The sequence below is a fragment of the Trichechus manatus genome, unplaced genomic scaffold, assembly GCF_000243295.1.
Source record: "Trichechus manatus latirostris isolate Lorelei unplaced genomic scaffold, TriManLat1.0 scaffold00181, whole genome shotgun sequence".
Classification (NCBI taxonomy): domain Eukaryota; kingdom Metazoa; phylum Chordata; class Mammalia; order Sirenia; family Trichechidae; genus Trichechus; species Trichechus manatus.
Genome location: NW_004444117.1, coordinates 4,417,246 through 4,431,408, shown reverse-complemented (window position 1 = coordinate 4,431,408; position 14,163 = coordinate 4,417,246). Strand labels below are relative to the sequence as shown.

The window sequence follows — 14,163 nt, the reverse complement described above, 5'->3', positions numbered from 1 at the left end:
AGTGAAATAGATGGGAAATGTACTAAATATTTACTTGATCTGTACAAATGGGTGAATTCTAGGTTAAGTGAAGGACAGTCTAACTTAGAATTGCCAGAATAGAGAGTCATGGTCCCTCAATCAAATCCCAGACATGAGCCAGATTACAGACCCACAACCCCTTGAATGAAGTGGAGGCCATGTCTCCTTGAGGGAGGACCCCACTACACTGCCCAAAATTTATACATTAGTCTTTCTCCCAGCCATCTCCAAAGGGATCTATGGCCTTTAGGAGAGTAACTGTTAATTGGGAAAAAGGAAATAATCAGACTTTTCAGGGATTATTGGATACTGACTCTGAACTGACACTAATTCCAGGAGACCCAAAATGTCATGTCACTGTAGCCCATCAGTCAGAGTGGGGGCATATGGAGGTCAGGTTATTAATGGAGTCTTAGCTCATGTTTGTTTCACAGTAAGGTCCAGTGTGTCACCGAACCTATCCTATAGTGATTTCCCCAATTCCAGAATGCTTAATTGAAATAGATTACACTTAGCAACTGGCAGAATCCCCACATTTACTCCCTGACAAGTGGAGTAATGGCTATTATGGTAGGAAAGCCAAGTAGAAGCCATTCATTAGAACTGCCTCTACCTGGAAAAATAGTAAGAAATACTGCACTCCTGAAGGGATTGCAGAGATTAGTGCCACCATCAAGGACTTGAAGGATGCAGGGGTGGTGATTCCCACCACATCCCCATTCAACTCGCCAATTTAGGCAGTGCAAAAAACAGATGGATCTTGGAAAGTGACAGTGGATTATTGAAAACTTAACCAGGGGGTGACTCCAATTGCAGCTGCTGTTCCAGATGTAGTCTTATTGCTTGAGCAAATTAATACATCTGCTGGTACCTGGTATGCAGCTGTTCATCTGATTAATGCTTTTTTCTCCATGCCTGTTTTGAAGGAACACCAGAAGCTGTTTGCTTTAAGCTGGCAAGGCTAACAATACATCTTCACTGTCCTACTTCAGAGGTATGTCAATTCTCCAGCCGTATGTCAGGAAAGCCTTCAGCCTGACCTTCAAACTTGAGACTTTCTAGGCTCTACAACCACATGAGCCATTTCTGTTATAAAAATCTCTCTCTCTATTTATATGCTACACTAGTTTTGCTTCTTTAGAGAACCCAGCCTAAGAAAAGTGGCATCCAAATACCTTGCTGGAATTACTGATCCAATATTGATTCTTTGATTATGGTCTACTTGTTCAGTAAACTTAACAAAAAAGTGAAATGAGTTAATTTGCCAAAAATTATTATTTAAAAAATTATTTATTTTTGTTTTTTATATATAAATATATGTATATAATGCAGCATTTGCCAGTTCAAGATTTTTCACGTGTACTATTTAGTAATTACATTAATCATGTTGTCAAACCATCACCAATATCCCTGTGTGAATTTTCCATGACAATAAACAGAAAGCCAAAAATTATTTTAATTGAACATATGCCAGTCTATAGGTGAACACTTCTTTCTTTTCTTTCCCTTGCTGATGCACTGTTTATAATCCTTTTTAGAATTTAACTACAAGAAATATTAATCTTAAAGGAGAGAAACTTTTTATGTATATTCCACTTATTAGTATGTCAAAGTGTAATAGTAATTAATCTGTATGTTTCTTAGAGTAAATAAATTTCCATGAGATATGAGGGGAGAGTAAACCTTTTTATTCAACAAAATTTATTTAACATGTACTATATGCCATAATGAAAGTAACATTAATTTAGTATCTCTTGTGTAACATAAGGGAAGACACTAATATTTATTTTTGTATTCACTCTGTTCCCTACTACTGTGAAGATCACAGCTCAGAGAGGGACAAAGACATGTAAAAAAAATTTTAATGCAGTGTTACAGGTGCTAGAGAGAAATTGTACAAAGAGGATTGGGCTAGAAGGAGGGAAAAACTAACTCTTCCTGGAGAGTTGAGGGATGACTTTATCAGTTGGAGAAGTGAGAGTGTATTCCAGGCAGGATGACTTATCATAAGGAGGATATTTGTTGCTAATGCTTCTTTTCCCCCCAAATCGATGGATCTATACTCTTCTCAGTCCTTTGTAACAAATGGCAGCTGGTCTTGAGCAGGGCTTCAGGAATGGTGAGCTGATCATATTCATAGAGCAGAAGGAAGCAAATGAGCTCCCAGACATCAAAGTTGAGATCTCAACCTCATTATCCATGGTTCTATTCTATTGAAACATGCTACCTAATAGGTCAAGAAAAAGAGCAAAAGAAAACAACATAGAATACAAATACTACATTTTTACACCTGAGATTTTTAAAAGCAATTTTCATATTATTACATTTAGTCCTTTCCACAATGCCTAAAGGGAGGCAATACATCACCTCTACTTTAGGACAAGGAAACATCAGATCCAAGGTATTAAGGGGTATGGCCGAACTCATGGAAAGAGCAGTCAACAAGAATAGAGTTCAAACAAAATTTACATTATTCCTAATCCAGTGCTCTCCCCTCTAGAAAGAGAAGAGTCAAAAAAGAAGACTGGACAGAACAGAACTGAAGAGCAAAATAGATAATAAAATACATGATTTAGCAGTATTTAGGGAATACTGTGAACTAATGTATTAATCCAGGTTCTTCATAAACCAAACCAAATCAATCGCTGTAGTCAGTTCTGATTTATGAGGACACCATGTGTCTCAGAGTAGAACTGTGTTCCATAGCATTTTCAATGGATATGATCTCTCAGAAGTAGATTGTCTGGCCTTTCTTCGCAGGTGCCTCTGGGTGGATTCGAACCTCCAACCTTCCAGTTAGTAGCTGAGCGCTTAAATGTTTGAGAAACACCGGCCCATGTTCTTCATAAGAGGCATTAAATTGTCTTCTGGTGTTTTTACAAGTGAAAGGCTATGGGAAGTTTCAACACTAGTTCCAGAGAAGGCTTCATTTTGGTGGGCTTCTCAGATTGGCCTCAGCTGGAACTTGCCCTTTTCATCTTTATTTCAATTTTCTACTCCCTAACTCTTTTTGGCAATACCACCATCATTGCTCTCTCCTGCCTGGATCATCAGTTGCACACACCCATGTACTTCTTCCTCTGTCATCTCTCCTTCCTGGACCTCTGCTATACCACCAGCACTGTGCCTCAGCTACTGATCAACCTTCATGGATCTGACCCTATGGAGGGTGTATGGCCCAGCTTTTTATTTCCCTTGCCCTCGGCTCTGTTGAGTCTGTGCTTCTGGTGGTGATGGCCTTTGACCGCTATGCTGCTGTCTGTCGACCACTCTACTACACGGCCATTATGCACCCCCGTCTCTGCCAGACACTGGCTGTCATCTCCTGGGTGGGAGGTTTCATGAACTCTGCGGTTCAGGCAGGCCTCTTGATGGCCATGCCCCTCTGTGGCCCCCATTACCTGAACCACTTCTTTTGTGAGATGCCTGTACTCCTGAAGCTGGCTTGTGAGGACACACAAGGGACAGAAGTCAAGATGTTTGTGGCCCGAGTCATCATCATGGTGTTTCCTGCAGCACTAATTCTAGGCTCTTATGTCCACATTGCTAAGGCAGTGCTGAGGATCAAATCAACTGCTGGATGTAGAAAGGCTTTTGGGACTTGTGGGTCCCACCTCTTGGTGGTTTTCCTTTTTTATGGCTCAGCCATCTACACGTACTTCCAACCCATGCATAGTTATTCTCTGAGTGAGGGAAAGTTTGTTGCCCTTTTTTATACTATAATTATCCCCATGCTAAATCCTCTGATTTATACCCTAAGGAACAAGGATGTGAAGGGGTCTCTGACGAAAGTACTATGTAAAGGCAGAGATTCAGGATAGGAGTGGAAAGGAGAACCAACAATTGTCTGTAGTGGGTCTCAGATCATAGAGAACATCCTGTTCCTGGAAAGGCAGTTTGTGTGTAGAAAATAACCCTCGACAGGCCTCAGGGTTTTAGCACCTTACCTTCCTTGTTTGGGAGTTGGAAGTGGGGATCTCTTGGGACTCTTTCTAATTCAATATCTTTGATAATTTTGCAGGAGGGAGTAAGTATTGATCTATATCACAATTTTCCAAAGAAATGAGGTTGGGAAGGAGGTATTGTGTTCACATTTGGTGAGGGACTGGGTTCTAGGCAAGCCTGAGAGGGAGAGAAGGCAATTCAAAATGACAGCACCTTTTCTAAAGTCAGTGATTCCCAGCATGGTGCCATATAAATGTACCCAAAGGCTGAGGACAAGAGTTCACGCCTGCTTTTCTACAAATTATCTGTGACCCCAACCTAGTTCCCTCACCCCTCAGGACCCGTTTCAAAGGTCTCTTACATAACCCTTTTATGATACTTGGAGCAAATAAAAAGATCATTAACAGAGGTACTTACATGGAGCCTGTAGAGTCTGATATATGGATGTCATTTACCTACTTGAAGAAAAAGGCAAGATCATTTTGCTGGCACTGATTGAGTCAAGAGAAGCATCAATATCTCATCAGCTCCACCAAGGATCTCATAAAGCTGATTGGTATCATGGACAAGATATTTTACACGCAAAAGGGAAGAGAGCAGAGAAGAAACGAACATAAAAATAAGGAGCCAAGAGGAAGTGATGTAAAAGATAAGAAAGAACAGTAGGGAGTGACAGCGATGAGAAAAAGAGATTCCTGTGGTGGAAAGTGGTGGGATGTTCAGGAGGCTCTAGGTCAAAGTGTGAAGACAGTGGATACCTGAAATTCCACCACTGTCATGTCATTCCATGTACTGAAATGTTGGTGTCATGTTAAAGTGCAGGTACCCTTGTTAATAACCTTTTACCATCTCAATAATTTTCATACCGAGTTCATCTTTTGTTCCCAAAACAATAACTAATATTTATTTAATATTTAAAAACTGTTTGCATAAATTTTCATTTATACAGAAATACTGTGAGATAGTTTTGATATATTCCTTATTTATTCATGATGAAATAGAAGTTCATAGAGTTTACATAATTTGTCCAAGCTCACATAGCAAACATGTGGTGCAGATGAGTTCCAGGTTTCTGTAACCCTAAATATAACCCTTACTACCACACGCTACCAGTTCTCTTTTTTTTATTTTTTTATTTTGAGGGTGTGTTTTTAATAGGGAAAATTGAGGTTAGAGAGAAAGGTGGTTGGAGAAGGAATCACACATGAGCCTAATACACTTCACAATTTTGCTTAAATTGATCCTGACCAGGGTTCTAGACATTTCTGAGTTACTCAAGTGTTCTTTGGTCAGAGGGAGTATTATTTCCCTGCACAAAGCTAATGTTTCCTGTAACAATAGTTCCCATTTATTGTACTCTTATTATAGTCCAAAGGTCCTTGGGTGGCACAAGTGGTTTGTGCTTGACCACTAACCTAAATGTTGGTGGTTTGAACCCACCCAGTTGTACTATGGAAGAAAGGCGTTGAAATATGCTTTCCTTAAAGATTACAGCTATGAAAACGCTACGGAACAGTTCTACTCTCTAACAAATGGGATCACTATGAGTCATGATCCATTCCACAGCAATGGGTTTATTATAGTCCAAACATAATGCTATAGGATATATTCCGTTATCACATTTAATTCTTAAAACAGTAAAGATAGCTATCATTCCCCTTGTATTGATCAAGAGACTAAAGGATAGATAATTATCTTGAGTGACTTGCTTAAAGTTACACAGCCATTAAGTAGAGGACTAGGATTTGAATCTGACCTGCCTTATTCCAAAACCTACTCATTTAGCTACTACCTAGAACCCCATATTTGTTAGCTCAAGGCACTAACCAACAGCACTGATAGACTCTTCATGGAATGAATAGTTTTTCTCCTGAACATTAGGACACATTCCTAACAAGGTTAAGGACACATGATAATCTTTGGATATGGAGGTCTAAACAATTTAAGCACATGCATTAACTAATGGAGAAAAATGGATTATTGAATTGGACAGAATTTAATAAAAATATTTTGTGGTTAATGAGTTACTCTTTCATTTGGCATGCAGAGAAAATGGCAACTCAGTTTTTTATTAAAGAGAGCATATCCCACACTGAAGCAATTTTCAGAGGCCACTGGCACAGCTGGACACAAACAGCTATTGGTTTCTGTAAGTCAGGTCCTGTGGGAGGCAACTGCCATCTCCGTGGAACCTGTATCCCTTGGGTCTCCTTGGACCTTCTTATCCTTGGCAGAGACTAATTGATCATCAGAGATCATGGGTCCCTGTAGCCGTGTCAGAGTCAACAATGATTCCCAAGTTCCCTCAGTTGCCCATCTGAGAGACAAATTCAGAGATGAATTCTCTGGGTGAAGCAAGAAGAATATCTGTCCTTTATCTTTTAGAGCTTAGTTGGCTGCTATTTAAAATTTGTTGTCCTTGGTTCCGAGCCTGTTAAACCTCCTAAATGGGGTTCTGATCTAGAAATAATGATGCATGTAGGACTTAAAATTGAGACTTATCTATTGAAAAGTGAGGGAGACGTGGGAGATAAGAGGTTGAGAAGGATTGGCTCTCAAGAGAAAAATTAAGGCATGACTTAATATAAAAGAAAGAATAAGAATTTAGGAATATTTCAGCGAATACTAGAAAAAGTTGTTATTATACGTTTTAAAACACATTCCTGCCACTTATTATTTTGTTTTATCTTTTAAAATCTCTTTGGTTTTAATGGTATTGCTTGTAATTAAAATCCAAAGGAAACGCCCCAAAGGGAGTGCTTACTTAGGAGGCAGTTCAGGTGGGAGAGGGGTTAATTGCAGATGGACTGGTCAGATACATTCATCTCAGAATCAGCCGCAGAAGAGAAGACCTCTATTCTCTCAGAGGTGGTGGTGGTAGTGAGTATGTGTGTGTGTGTGTATGTGTGTGTGTGTGAGGGGGGAGATATGAGTACATACACATGCACAGGTCCTGGAGGTGAAAATGACTTTCAGAGACCTAATGTGATATTAGGAGACTGAACAGCCAGAAGAGATCCTAGGTAATATTCAGTACTAGTCCCTCATCTTCATTGCAATTGCCATCCTTTTGTATGTGCAAAAAAGGGGCTAAGACTCTCTCCCTAAACACAGTCCTTATATCTTAATGCCGAAATGTACCTCATCATTACCACAATCCAAGACCATAAATTGGAGTTGGATTTGTCTTCAGGGAGCCTGCATTCATGTCAAACACTCCAGATTTTTTGAAAGTTTTTGTTTTTTTTTTCCTTGTTCTTCCTGGGGCTGATGTGAGAGAGTTGAGCTATGATACTCACTTTGTTACAACTTGCCCATACTTAGTGGACTGGGTCCACTTGAGGGGTAGTTCTCTTTAACAAGGCTATGAAGAAAATATCCAGAAAATGATGATAATAATGGAAAATACATTATAAGAAAAGGTTCAGGGGTAATTAGATTGCACTCTTAATATACAAATGTTGTTAAGGGATATGGAGATCAGTGGTTTTTCTTGTCATCTAGCTACTGAAAGAGATAACCTTAAGTTAAAGCATGTAGTTTGGTGCCGGACATAGGCAATTACTTCTTAACTATTGGGGTGCAGTGACCCTGAAACAAGCCATAAAGTGCAGCCGTAGAATCTTCATTAGTGGTGAAGGATGTAGTGGCTCTAGGCTGCCCACAGTTTGCTCTGCCCAGGAAAGCTCCCCCTCCTCCTCTAGAACCCCTTTCTTCCTAGAGTCACTTGTCAGAAGGAGACATTACAAGTAAGGGCAGAATAGGCTGCTGGATACTAGGTAGAGACTGTACAGAGCTTTGCAGATGATATGACTTATGGGCATGAAACTAATTTCCAAAGGAACCTGAATAAGCAAGTGGACTTTGTATTGATATACTGACAATATAGAGCTAATTAAACCACCATTCTAATATCAACATCATTTTGGTAGATGTTCCTCGATATTTAAGTGACTTGTGGTTAACAACATTACCTAGCAAGTTCTTTCAACAAACACTTGTTGAGTTCCTACCACATACCAGGAACTAGTATGGGAGTTTGGGCACTAGACTGAACTTCTTCCCCTTTAAATGGGCTCACGATTCAGCTTTTGAGACATACAATTTGCAACTATCCTCTCTTGGAATTTCCGTAAGGGAATTATGTTGCTCAGGATTAAACATTCCATGGACATTTTCTTGATACATTTTTATGGCCCAGGGAATCATTTGGTCATACTTGCTTAAAAGAATTCATGGTTTAAATTATTATGGCTTATCACATAAAACTTTGCCATCGTGGTTACACACTTAAGTGGGAGCCATTCCAGAACTAGAATGAACATTGAGGGGACTCTTGCCCTCAATGCTCTGGCTGGTCACCAGCTTTTAGAAGTGGGGGTCTCATATTCAGCTTGTGATGTTGTCCCTTGGTTTCTAAGCTTTTGGAAGAAGATGTCAAGTTCTTTTCCACTTGACTCTGATATTAACTGGCAGCAGCAGAGGGACAACTCTGGGTGTGTCTTTATAACTTTGAGTCCATGGGCACTTCATAAAACTTCAGTGAGAGAAACCCAATTTATGAAACATTACTTAAACAATATTACCTGAAGAATATTTCTTTCTTCTGTTCCTGAGAGTTAAGCTAGCTTCGTTTCTTGCTGATTTGCTTTTACCCAACTGAATTGTGCTTTGACAGTATGCCATCAATATAAAATAAAGTAAACAATATTATAAAACTCATGGCTGTGTTTGCTGTAGGGATGTTGAGACCCTGTTAGGAAGACCTAGGAGCCCTGGTTGCTCAGTGGTTAAGCACTTGGCTGCTAACCAAAAGGTCGGCAGTTTTAACCTACCATCCTCTTTGCAGGAGAAGACTGTGGCAGTCTGCTTCCATAAAGATTTACAGCATTGGAAACCCTATGGGGAAGTTCTACTCTGTCCTATAGGGTCGCTCTGACTCAGAATTGGGTTTAGGAATACCTAGGGAAAATATTTCTCTCTGGTGTCATTATCAAGAATGTTCATGCATCTATTGAGCAACTTTGTTTTTATTTTCAAAGCTCACAGGCACTCTATGTAGTTAATATTATCTCTTTCCCTGGTGGACTCATGAAATCCAGGAGCTGAATTCATATCTCAGGTCTACAAATGTACAATAACTTTCAGGGTTCCATTTGGGACAAGTCCTCACTCCAGGTTACATATCACCCTTTACCCTTGACTCTTAATTGACAAATTTGTCTTACTTAAAAATTTCTTTTAGTTAAAATTTTATTATTTTATACATTATTGAAACCACTTAATTTCTTCTTTGAATGATATAGAGGATGTAAGTAAAGAAAACCCAATGGTTTACTCATTCTTCATGTGAAGAGGAGGCTAGATCCAATGATTCTTGATTTCTTTTTCATTACTTATTATTATTTTTTACTTTGTTGTCATCATTGTGAGGTGTCTTCAAGTCATTTATGAGTCATAGCTACCCCATGTGAAAGAGTAGAACTGCCCCATAGGGTTTTCTTGGCTGTAATATGTACTGAAGCAGATCTTCAGGTCTTTCTTCTTCAGAGTGGCTTGGTGGGTTGACTTGCCAACCTTTCAGTTAGCAGCCTAGTATTTAACCATTTGTGCCACCAGGGCTCCTTTTCGCTTTCTTTCTTTTACTTTACCAGTTCTTAATCTGGAAAGAGACTGCTTAATTTGGAGTCCCTGGGTGGATCAAATGGGTAAGTGCTTGACTACTAGACAAAAGTTTTGTGGTTCAAATCCATCCACAGAGCATTGGAAGACAGGCCTGGAGATCTGCTTCTGAAAGGTCACAGCGGATCTACCGTGCACAAACGGGGTTGCCATGAGTAGAAATTGACTCCACAGCAACTAAGAACAACTACTTAACTCCATCAGTTATCATCAGAAGTTTTTTGAACACAACTAATACATTAAAAAAAATCCCGTTCTTGAATCCATGCATTCACCACTTCCAGTTTTAAGTTTTGAGGAGTATCTGTCCTTGTACTTTCTGTCGAAGATGTCACTGCGCTCTGCCAACACCACAGTCCTCAGCACCCATGTTGGCACCCACATCGCTGGCCTTATCCTTGGCACCAGCCAATAGCAATGGAGACTCCTTGTAGCATGTGGCATTTGAAGGCTTGCCCAGGGAGTGGTGGAGAGTCATATTCTCAGAAAACAGATGGAATCATCACTGAGCTGGTCTGGCAAGGAAAGGATGTAAGAAACTTACCTACAGATTAAAGAATGGAGACGACAGAGTGTTTTCAAGTATGTTATTAGATGACAAATTATTTCTATCTTCTTTTCTTTCCTCTTACTTTTTAAAAAGGTAGTTCATTCACATTTACATAAAACAGTACACAAGGAAGAATATTTTTTCCTTGTCTAGCCTTCAGCCTCCTAGACCTCTTCCCCACAGGCAGCAAATGTTAGCTTCTTGGGTATATTCCTAGAGATATTTTTATATATACAAAGTGATATTTGCCTGCCAAACATTCTTCTTTCTTTTTTCCTTCTATTTATTTTTAATAACACAAAGTAACAAATTCTACTAGCATTTGCAACTTTTTAATCAATATATTGAAAATTGTTCTTGTTCAAAGCATTCTTCATTTTTTATGACAATTTATATTCCACTGTCTGTGTGCACCGTATTTTATTTAGCCAATCAGTTGGACTGATGGATGTTTAGGGGTGTCCTGTCTTTGCTATCATGAACAATGTTACAATGAATAGCCTTGTTATATGTCATGTTGTACATTTGTGAGAATATCTTTAGGCTAAATTCTAGAAGTGAGATTGCTGATTCACAGGGTTTGTCATTCTTAATTTTGATGTTGTTGGGTTTTTTTGTGTTGTTAGTTGCTGTCGTGTCAGCTCTGACTCATGGCAACCCCATGTACAACAGACTGAAACTTTGCCTCATTGTCCCATCTTCACAGTTGTTGGTATGCTGGAGTCCATTGTTGTGGCCAATGTGTATTTTGAGCACCTTCCAACCAAAGGGGGCTCATCTTCTAGTGCTATATTGGACAATATTCTGTTGTGATCCATAGGGTTTTCACTGACTAATTTTCAAAGGTAGATCTCCAGGCCTTTCTTCCTAGTTTGTCTTGGTCTGGAAGCTTCACTGAAACCTGTCCATCATGGGTGATCCTGCTGCTATTTGAAATGCCTGTGGCATACCTTCCAGTATCATAAAAACAAAGCAAAAAGAAAAAAAAAAAAAACACAACTAACTCCCGTACAGTCAGTTTCTTCTCATAGCTACCCTATAGGACAGAGTAGAATACCCTACCAGTACAGTGTTTCTAAGGAGCGGCTGGTAGATTCGACGTGACAAGCTTTTGATTAGCAGTCTGATCTCTTGACCACTGTGCAACCAGGGGTCCTCCAGCATCATAGCAACATGCAAACCACCACAGTAGGACAAACTGACAAGAATGGTGGCCTAATTTTGACAGATATCACAAATTGCCCTCAATAAAGTTTGTTCCAATTTACATTTCCATGATTTAACTTTTTATCTTTACAAAACTAAAAGTGAAGAATAGTGCTGCAAAGTAGAATAAATTTGTATTTTTCTTATCATGAGTGAGATTGAGATCTTTTCTTAGTTTTAGAGTTCTTTGTATTCCCTTTTCTGGGAACTCTCTCTTAACATCCAAGGTAATCTGTTGGTTTGGTATTGTACTCATTTGTAGAAGTTTTTTATAAATTAGAAAATTTAGCTTTTGATGACGTGAGTTGCAAATATTTGTCTCAATTCTCAATTTTTCTTTTGACTTTGTTTTGAAGGTTTATGAAACATAGAAATCTACGAATCTTTATTGTGCTTTTTGGTTTTCTGTTAATGATCGAAAGGTCTTATTCCTCACAAGATCAATAAAGAATTCTACCATGACTTCTTCTAGTTCTCTTCTAGTTTCTTTTTTATATTTTAATCCTTGGTCCATCTTTAATGCATGCTGGTATAAGGAGTGAGCTATGTGTCCAACTTTTTTCTACATGGTTAACTAGGTATTCTAATACATCTATTGGTCGATTCATCTTTCCCCCCACTAATTTGTTTTGTCCATTATCAAATACTAAATTCCCACATGTATTTAGGTTTATTTATGAACTTTCTTTTCTGTTCCAGAAATCTATCTGTATTTTTCTTCTGTCTTCCCTGGGAATGGTCAGGGTCACTGGATTGTCTGTATTAGTGTGTGATCGTACCAGGGAACTTGGCCTTATGTAGCATGTACAGAGTTATGACTCACAGTAGCAACCCAGCAAAGAGCCCTCTCCCAGTGACTTATTCTGCATGTGCGAAGTCTCCCTTTTTCTTTAGACCAAATCATTCTGCCTCTTCTTACCCCACAGCTCTATTTCATGTAGTTTGCCAATAACTTCACTGAACATTGGTGTGTATGATGGTTTTGGCACGACGTCTTCCACTATGAGGGGGACAGTCTGAGTTCACTTTGAGGGGATGATGTCCGTAGTCATTTGAAAGGTAAAAATAGTGGTGTAATCGCTGAACCAAAAGAATTTATGTTTTGTAAGTTGGGTACTTTATTTTGTATATTTTAAGTATTAAGTATTCTTTTCCTGTTTAAAAAAAAAACCTCAAAATGTATTTATTTAATGTATTCATCGCGAGGGTTTAAATGGAGACATAATTTAAAAAACAAAAGATACAGAGTCCTATACAGAAATCAAGGAAAGGATAGACCATCTAAGGAAAAAACAAAAAAACAAAGAGAACGCAAGGAGAGAAGTTAGACCAAGTCAGAGCTGTTGTCTGTAGACTTGCTTTGAGTTGGTTTCCTGCAGGTACTTCTTAAAAGCTGTGGCATTTTTCCAGAGCTCAGCAACATGTGTATTCAAAGGGCTATCGATGTTGGGTTCTCCCAGTAGGCTCTGGATAGAGAGAAGGATGGTCCTGACGTCATACAGGGCGGGCCACTTGCCCTTCAGGATATCTAGGCAGATGTTACCCTGAGTGTCGACGTTGGGGTGGTAGCAGGGCGTGAGGAACTTCACCGTGGGCGCATTGTAAGTGTAGCCACTGGGGAACTCCAGAGAGAGCTCATACCTCAGGTCTTCATATACTGTGCCAGCTGCTCCATGGATGGTCCTCATCCACTTGAAAAGGCTGTCTGATTCAGGGAAGGCAGAAGTTCCTTTGTCGCCAGACATGCTGAGGATCATCAACTCCTGCTGTAGCCTCTTGCCCACGGAGCTCCAGGAGACGCCCCCTCCCCTCGGCCCCTTTCCCGGCGGCAACGGCACTATAGCACACTGTTTAAACTTTTGAGTTTTTAGGATATATTATGTACTATTTGGAAGGAGTAGTATCCTCTTATTACTCTTTAAAAAAAAACAACAGAAAAAATATTTGGCTTTTCAATGTGAACTTTAGAATGAGCTAATCCAACTCCAAAATTAAATCTTGTGGGAATTTTATTGGGGTCATGCTACACTCTAGTATTATAAATTGTCTTTGTCTTGTTTAATGGTTTTGAGCTTAAATTCAACCTTGTATCATATTAATGTGGAGCCCTGGTGGTGCACTGGTTGAGAGCTCAGCTGCTAACCGAAAAATTGGGCAGTCTGAATCCACCAGCTGCTCCTTGGAAATCCTACGGTGCTGTTCTGCTCTGCCCTATAGGTTGCTCTGAGTTGGAATCCACTGGATGGCAACTGCTTTTTTTTCTTTGGAGGAGGGGACGGATTTATCATATTTATATCATGAACATTGCTTTCTTTTTGTTTGCATTTGCCTGGTATATCTTTGACCATCTTCTCTTTTTCAACCTTTCTTGAATCACATTGCTTAGTGTAAGCTTTACTTTGTGATGCAATCTGAAAGCATTTTTAATAGGGAAATTTAATTCATTTATATTTATTGGTATGACAGATATGTTTGGGCTAAATTTTATTGTTTTATTCGATGTTTTCTTTTGGTAGATTTTTTAAAAAAATTTTCACTATGTTGACTGTGATCTTTACCTTCTTGTTTGTGTATATTTCTCCTGAAAGAAAAGATATGTTCTAGTGCTTACGTGTATAATAATACATTTATTTAATAATGCTAATCCTTTATTTCCTTAGAAAATGTGTATAGTTTTTTTGTTATGAGCAATAATTAAGTTAATGTATTTATTATTCTCCCTTCAATCTCCTTTACTATTTATTTTTATTTATTTATTT

General features: G+C 39.0%; 2 protein-coding genes across 2 annotated transcripts; one reads left to right on the top strand and one right to left on the bottom strand.

Moving 5' to 3' along the window:
- The first annotated feature begins 2,913 nt into the window (after positions 1–2,913).
- On the top strand, positions 2,914–4,331 carry LOC101353346 (olfactory receptor 2Y1-like). The gene is given in 2 exon segments (XM_023741430.1): positions 2,914–3,178; positions 3,181–4,331. Coding segments are annotated over 2 exon segments (927 nt in total). The 3' UTR covers positions 3,843–4,331.
- An 8,407-nt stretch (positions 4,332–12,738) lies between these two features.
- On the bottom strand, positions 12,739–13,534 carry LOC101342443 (ubiquitin-conjugating enzyme E2 C-like). Its single transcript, XM_012558687.1, has 2 exons — positions 13,521–13,534; positions 12,739–13,183 (listed from the first exon to the last, which is right to left on the bottom strand). The coding sequence occupies exon 2, from the start codon at positions 13,159–13,161 to the stop codon at positions 12,739–12,741; it is 423 nt and encodes a 140-aa protein (XP_012414141.1). The 5' UTR covers positions 13,162–13,183; positions 13,521–13,534.
- Between the last annotated feature and the right edge of the window lie 629 nt (positions 13,535–14,163).

Excerpts from the sequence above, each read along its gene's own strand:
- LOC101342443 (XM_012558687.1), bottom strand. The coding sequence starts at position 13,161 with ATGATCCTCAGCATGTCTGGCGACAAAGGAACTTCTGCCTTCCCTGAA.